The sequence below is a fragment of the Macrotis lagotis genome, chromosome 8, assembly GCF_037893015.1.
Source record: "Macrotis lagotis isolate mMagLag1 chromosome 8, bilby.v1.9.chrom.fasta, whole genome shotgun sequence".
NCBI classification, from domain to species: Eukaryota; Metazoa; Chordata; class Mammalia; order Peramelemorphia; family Peramelidae; genus Macrotis; species Macrotis lagotis.
The window spans coordinates 48,142,285-48,150,246 of record NC_133665.1 but is presented as its reverse complement, the minus strand read 5'-3'; the positions used below and the strand labels follow the sequence as shown (position 1 = coordinate 48,150,246).

At 43.7% G+C, this 7,962-nt stretch overlaps 1 protein-coding gene across 2 annotated transcripts in view; it reads left to right on the top strand.

Moving 5' to 3' along the window:
- The first annotated feature begins 4,632 nt into the window (after positions 1-4,632).
- Positions 4,633-7,962, top strand: part of DNAJA3 (DnaJ heat shock protein family (Hsp40) member A3) — a 55,025-nt gene continuing 51,695 nt past the window's right edge. Inside the window, exon 1 of one of the 2 annotated variants that reach the window (XM_074196841.1) lies at positions 4,633-4,869. In XM_074196841.1, the coding sequence (XP_074052942.1) occupies positions 4,659-4,869 (211 nt within the window). In that variant the 5' untranslated portion in view covers positions 4,633-4,658. The remainder of the gene's footprint in view (positions 4,870-7,962) is intronic. The other variant, XM_074196842.1, reaches the window with a different exon arrangement.

Genomic DNA, 7,962 nt, shown 5'->3' with positions numbered 1-7,962 from the left:
TTATTCTTATTAATAGGGGACCCAGCTGCATTTTCTATGTGCCTTCTCATATCCTATACAATGATGGCTATTTCCATCATGTGTCATCTTTGCTAATTCAGCTAGAATTCTGTAGAATTTAATAGAGTGCCCAATTAAAGAAGACCTAGAGAAGTTATGAGGACAAAGGATCAAAAGTGCAGGTTCTAATCCACCTACATTATATAAGAAGCACGTCAAAACCCATTCCTCTAGTAGCTTTAGGAGCTACTTGTGCTAATGGCAGAGAATGAGAGGCCATGATTGGGACAAGCCATTGTCTCTGATCTCCATTGGATTCAGGATAGTGGTTGGGAAAAAGGGAGTTTAGGCAGGCAGAATCTTGAAGATAGGAGGCTATGTAGGAAGGAGGCTATGCAGAGATTCACTATAAACTTGGCAGGTCAGATAGACAAGAGAAGAAACAAAAATAGATTCAAATGAAAAGCTTACACACATGTGCAACCATAATTATAATATACATGCTCATGGGTTGTATCCATTAATCAGACTTGGAAAGTAACACTTGAGGGTCCTCAGAGTTGAGTTTACACAGATTCAGGAATTTTTAGTCAGGACAGACCCTTACCAAGTATAAACATAGACACACATACCAAGGTAAGCTTTTGATCTGTCAGCTTTCCCTATCAGATTGTAGGTCTTTTGGATTGGAGTATATCAAACTTAAGAATCAGTAAAAGTGGGTATGTCTTTCCCTTAGGAAGTCCAGATATTTTCCATGGTGACCCAGCTTTACATCCTATTCATATGACTAGTTTTATCCAGTCAGACTCAAAAACAATTAGAAAATGATATTTAATATAATCTGTGGGAGGAAGGATGTGGGCAGTGTGACAAGACACAAGAGCATAGAAGCTATAGTCAGATCACCTGGTGGGAAGTGGAAGTCAAAGGTGGCTTTACAAATGATGCAGCTAGCACTGATGCTGCCTTGGAAGGAGACAGATTCTAAGAGATATAGACAAGAAGGGATATCCCTGATAAGTGGGGTAGCTTGTACAAATATATAGAGTCAAGATATGAAAATGTTAAGTTCAGGAAACTGCTAGTAATGTAGTTTGGCCTAGAAGAAATTATGTTGGAAGGTGAATAATGAAAAATAAGGTTATAAAGTTAGATTTGGAGTAGACTGAAAAACTTAACCCCAGGCAATAAAATTTTTTATCCTAATCTGTAAGATGTTGGGGCGTGATATGCTCAGACCTGTGTCTCTGGATGATAATCTTTGTATCTATGTGGAGGATGAATTGGAATGAGGGGAGACTGAAAGGAAAAAAGGTAAATTAGAAGGTACAAATGAAAAGGCTCTTTAAAGGCTTAAGTTGAGATAGTGATAGTAAATATGGAAAGAAGACAGATGTGAAAGGCAATGTAAAGGTAGGTACTGAAAGTGAGAGAAAATCAAGGGGGTGGCTTTGACAGAAGTGTCCATTTATAGCTGAGGAACTCAAAACCCAAGAGATGAAATGACTGGCTCAAAGTCTTAGAGGTGAAAGTAGCAAAGCCAGGATTTGAAGTAGATTTCCTGAGTCCAAATCAGTGTTCTCCATCACTTGCACAAAAATATTCATAGCAACCCTGTTTGTGGTAAGCAAAGAATTGGAAATTGAGTGAATGTCCATCAATTGGGGAATGGCTGAACAAATTGTGATATATGTATGTTATAGAATACCATTGTTGTATTAGAAACCAGGAGGGATGAGAATTCAGAGAAGCCTGGAAGGATTTGAATGAACTGATGCTGAATGAGATGAGGAGAACCAGAAAAACATTGTACACCCTAACAGCAACATAGGAGTGATAATCAACCTTAAGGAATTTGCTCATTTCATCTGTGTAACAATCAGGGACAATTTTAGGGTATCTGCAATGGAGAATACCATTTGTATCCAAAGAAAGAATTGTGGGGTTTAAACAAATACCAAAGATATTTACTTTTACTTTTTTTTTTTTTTTTTAGGTTTTCACAAGGCAAATGGGGTTAAATGGCTTGCCCAAGGCTACACAGCTAGGTAATTATTGTCTGAGATCAGATTTGAACTCAGGTACTCCTTACTCCAGGGCCAGTGCTCTATCCATTGTGCCACCTTAGCCACCCCTACTTTTGATTTTTTAAAAAAAGGTATTATGTAATTTTGCCATCTCTTATATTTTATTTTTTCCTTCAGGATATGATTTCTCTCTCAACACATTCAATTTTGATCAATGTATAACATGGAAACAATGTAAAGACTATCAGACCACCTTCTGTGGGCGGGGAGGAGATGGAAGCGAGATTGGGAGAAAAACTGTAAAATTCAAAAACAATAAAAAAAAATCAGTGTTCTCTGCACTACAACATGTTGGTTGAAGGAATATTAGGAATTCTAAAAGGAAACTATATGAGGAACAAAGACACAAGTTAGAAAACAGAAATGGTATGAGGGAATATGTGGTATAAGTTTGGTTGAAGCCAAGAAGACATATAAAGTTTTTATTTAATTTAAGGCAATAGGGTTAAATGACTTGCCCAAGTTCACACAGCTAAGTAATTATTAAGGATCTGAGTTCACATTTGAGCTCAGGTCCTCCTGACCCCAGAGTTGGTGCTCTATCCAATGTTTGACCTAGCTGCCCCATAAAATTTAAAAAGAAAGAGAATGTAGAGGGCCTCGAAAGTCAGGCTAAGGAAGTTTGTCAAGAAATAATATGTAGTCAATGGAGGATTTTTTAAGAGACATAGCTCTATGTAAAAGGAAAATTATATTGGACATATTAAAGAGATAGATGAAGGGGAAACAAATTGATATGATGGAAAGAGCTTTGGATCTGGAATCAGTGGACCAGGACCTACATCCTGCCTTTGTTGCTTATTTCCTTGGTTCCTTGGCAAGTTAGCTTCTCTGGGTCTATTTCTTCATCTGTTAATATGAGGTTAGAGTAGATGATTTTTAAGATATCTTTTTTTTTTACAAGGCAAATGGGGTTAAGTGGCTTGCCCAAAGTCACACAGCTAGGTAATTAAGTGTCTGAGGCGAGATTTGAACCCAAGTACTCCTGACTCCAGGGCTGGTGCTCTATCCACTGCACCACCTAGCCGCCCCAGAGTAGATGATTTTCTAGTGAAATTGGGTTCATTTTGCTTTTTATCATTAGTGAAAACATTTCTAGGCAATGAAATAGAAGGCAGTCCCACATTTGACTTATGGCTTACACTGGTAGAAGTCATGTTTATTCTGTGATATTAATACAGATTAGTGATTTAGAATGACAGGTGAGTTTTGATTTCTGTGTACACTCCTTAGTATGATACTGAAGGTCTTTCCCAACTTGCTTCATTCTATTTTTCTAACTTTAAGAACTTTATGGTCTCTAAGAGCTGGTCAATTGATATTTTTTTTTCTTTTTCTCTTAGCTTCTCTGGATTTAGACAGGCTCCCAAGAAGATCTCCATTTTCCTTTATGACTTTCCTTTGTGACACTTTTCCTGATCTCCCTAGCTAGAAGAGATTCCCTTTTCTGATCTCACTTAATAGTGTTCTTTTCCCTAAAAGAATGTAAACTCCTGGTGGGCAAGAACAGAAACATTTTTGGTTCTGTATCCCAGTGCCTTGTAAATCTGGGACAAAGTTCATCACTTTAGTGTGCATTCATTTAAAATGAATGAACAATTTCTCAGCTCATTGTTTTCTCTCTTGTGGACCCTAGATTTTGCGGATCTTGGTTATATTCTCAGAGATCTGTGCCCTTGATGAAGTTAGCATCACACGAAGGCGGCGGAAGCGAGTTCTCTGCAGTTCACCCAGATATGGGAGACGAGGATCCCCCCGGAAAGGCCGGAAAGGCGTTTGGCATTTCTACGGAATCGTGCTGTCCGCAAGTTGCTCCTGTCACCAGAGCTGTGCGGCCCGGCTAGTTTTACTATGCTGAAAGCAGCTCGCGAGGAGGCGGCCACGGGGATGGCACGCGGGACGCGCCGGGTCTGGAACCCGGAGCTCCTGTTTTCAAATTTGGGATCCCTACCTCCCAAACCCACCGACGGGACGCGAATACAGGAGCCCAGGGGGCTCAGCCCGCTTGGCCGGCGGGGCGAGGGAGCGTGTGGCACTGAGTGCGGCGGCGGGTGTGGGGGCTGGCCGAGGGCAGGGCCAGAAAACTCCGGAACGGGGGGGGGGGGGGGGGGGGGGAGCGGCGCGAAAGCGTGAAGACCGCGACCGACCCTCAGGGTCACACTGGGGGCGAGGCCGCATTGCACCCTGGGATCTACTCAGCGAGTTGGCCGTAGGGCACGCTGGGAAGTGTAGTCCCACCGCTAATAGCGGCGCAGTCAAATTCCTTTAGATACAGGTTACGGGTAGCCCTCGTCTTTCAACAACAAAATCCCTGATCAAGGTCGTCTTACAGCTCACTCGGTAGCTTTCCGCCGAACTCCATATCTCCGTCCCGATTAGAAAATCCACTCTGTCAGGGAATTAGTTGGGCGTGCGGGACTAAAATTACTCGTGACTGCGCGCTGTAGCGTTTCTCGCGGGAAAGGGAACAGCTCCTGGAATGGCTCTTGCGCAGGCGCACACCCCTCCCCCTTTCCCGGCGTGTGGGGCTAAGGCCGGCTCGCGCAGGCGCCGTGTCCCCGAGCCAAGATGGCGGCGAGGTGCTCCTCACGCTGGTTGTCGCTGGCTGTGGGGACCCCCCGGCTGCCGGCCGCGGCGGGGAAAGGGGCTAGGGCACCTGGGGAGGGCCCCGTGGTGGTCTCTCTGGGCCGTAGGCTAAGTGGCGCCGCCTTCGCGCCTGGCTGGGGGGTCTGCGTCCCAGGGAGACTCCTGACATTGAGACCCAGCGGCAGCCTCTCAGGTGAGGGGAGGCCTCGGCGCCGGCTGCGGCCGAGGGGAAGTCGCCCACCCCCGGTCGGGATGGGTCGCGGGGCCGGGGGAGGGGAAGCGCCGCCGGGCCGCCTGCAGGAGCCAGGGAGGCGGTGCCGGCGTGTGACGAGCAGCCCGGGACGGCGCGAGCCAGAGGGGGGCGGCGCCCCTGGGCCGCCCCGGGGGTCGCTGCGGCCCGGCCGCTGGCCCCGGCGCCCTCGCGGGACAGCCCAGGGCGTGAGGAGGAGCAGAGCCAAGGAGCTCATCCACGAACCCCCGCGGTCACTGTGACGTGACCCGGGCACTGCCTGCCCTGCCTTGTGCCAGCCCCGACAGGTCCGGCTGGAGGCCACCCAGGGAAGTTAACTGGCCAGGGACACTTAGCTTGGGGGGGAGAGGCTGGGTTTGAACTGGGGACCCTCGGACTCCAAAAAGTTAGCAAGGGAGCGTCTTCCACCGTGATCCTAAAGTCATAGGCCAAAAGCTCCCCAGAAGCGGGAACCTAGTCTTTCCCATACTTGTCTCTACTTCTAGTGTCTAGAGTAATGCTCTTCAGTGGGGCAGGCACTCAGTGCTTCCCAAACTAGCCCCTGTGTGTGTCTGCGCCCATGTATATACATGTTCATATTTATACACATGCATATAAATATTGAACACTTATAGACATAACGGTTTCCTTTTTGTTGTTCAATACTGTATGACTCAGTTCTATAAGATGTGCAAGATGCTGCTATCATGAGCATACTTCACATTTATATGACGCTTTCCAATTTGAGGGTGCTTTTTTTTTTAATAAGGTGTTTCTCTTGGTACAGTATTGTGAAGTGTTCATATCCCTGTTTTCATAGAGGAGGGGAATGAAATAATGTATGTAGCTGTGCTTCAGAACTTTTTTTGCACTTTATAGCTTTCAGTTGTTATTGCCCATAGTTACAAAGCGTTACAAAGCTAATAAGTGACAGTGTCATTCTTTTTAGGTTTTGGGGATTTTTTTTTTTTGCAAGGCAATGGAGTTAAGTGGCTTGCCCAAATTCACACCGCTAGGTAATTATTAAGTGTCTGAGGTCGGATTTGAACCCAGGTACTCCTGACTCCAGGGCCAGTGCTCTATCCACTACACCACCTAGCTGCCCCAACTGTGTCATTCTTTTTTTTTTTAGGGTTTTTTTTTTGCAAGGCAAATGGGGTTAAGTGGCTTGCCTAAGGCCACACAGCTAGGTAATTATTAAGTGTCTGAGACCGGATTTGAACCCAGGTACTCCTGACTCCAAGGCCCGTGCTTTATCCACTACGCCACCTAGCCACCCCTGTGTCATTCTTAACTGAGATCTTATTATACATAAAGCACTCTGCTCTGAAATAGGTATACAAAAGTGAAACACCAGCACTTTTGGCTGTTGGTGAGCTTACAATCTAATGGGGAAAGCTAAAATATAAACCCCCAGAATCATGACTAAAATAATAGAGCTAGTCCATATATAGTTCCTACTATGTTCCCGATACTCTTAAGCACTTTACAAATATCTTATTTTACAATTGAGGAAACTGAGATAAATAGTTGAAATGATTTGCCTAAGGTAGCACAGCTGGTCCAAAGCTGGATTTGAACTTTTTTTCCAGATTCCAGAGCCAGCTATGAGGCTTGAGAGTTATTGCTCTCTTGTGGGAAAATACATTGCTTTGGGGATTATGGAAGGCTTTGTAAAGGAGGAGGCCATTTCACATTTCTTCAGGGCCCTGTTAGGATTTTTGGCAAGTGGAAATGTAGAGGAAGTTCATTTAAACAATTGATGATAGCATGTACAAATGCACAAAATTGGATGGAATGATAACCCTAGATGTGTAAAGATAACCTTAAGGACCAGGTCTAGGAAAGGTTTGCTTGTCCTCATAAAATAATCACAACCTGATCTTTTTTTTTTTAGTATTCTCAGTATTTGTGCGCTATTAGTAGGCTCTTGGATATAGAAATTATATACAAAACTTGAATAAATGGTGTTATGGCAGGATTATGACAATAGCATTGATGAAGAGTGGAAGGAACCTTGGTGTCCTATTTTATAGACTAGGCTATCTGAGAATTAGAGGAGTTAGATGACTTAGGATCATATCTTTAGAATTGGAAGGGACCTCAGAGTCCTTCTAACTCAACTGTGTCATTTTATAAATAAGAAAACTGAGGCTCAGAGAGTGTAAATAACTTTTTCAAAGTTACACAAATATGACCACCTTAGGTAGGATTTGAATCCAGGTCCTTTGACTTTTAATCCAACTCTGTTACAATATGTTACCTCCCTTATAATTTTAATTACTTTGAAAGACATTGAGTTATTTAAAGGCAAGATGGTATAGAGGATAGAATTGGCTTCCAAGACCAGAAGACCTGGGTTCAAGTCCTACCTTTTCATACAAAATGGCTGTGGTGATCTTGGGCAAGACACTGGATCTCTCAATGCTCTCAGTATCTGTTGGGTTTTTTTTAGGTTTTTGTAAGGCAAATGGGGTTAAGTGGCTTGCCCAAGGCCACATAGCTAGGTAATTATTAAGTGTCTGAGACCGGATTGAACCCAGGTACTCCTGACTCCAGGGCTGGTGTTTTATCCACTATGCCACTTAGCCGCCCCTGCTCTCAGTATCTCTAAGACAAATTGTGGAGGAAGTGCCTTCCTGCTTTGTTTCCCATTCCAATGAAATATCAAGTCTATACTTTCCCCTGTCCCTCTCAATTCTTAAATAGTTTGTATTTGGGGACAGTACCATATATGAAATTGAATAGACTGAGTTAAAAAAAGATGTAGTTTTACAATGTGATGTTTCAAATTATACCAATTATTAAAAGTACTGTTTAAAATTTAGCCCGTTTTTTTTTTCTGAGGGCCTGTTCTCTTGTTTTCTTACCTCCCAAGTAAACTTCTCCCCAGTTATACATTGATGATGTATGTAACACTGAGGCTAACCTTAATTTCTGCTCCTGGCTTCCATCAGATTCAGTTTTTTCTTAGGGCTAAGTTTTTTCCATTTTCACTTAACCATGAAAGATGTTATTCAGTTTTTTGGGGTTTTTTTGTTTTCCAAGGGGTGACTT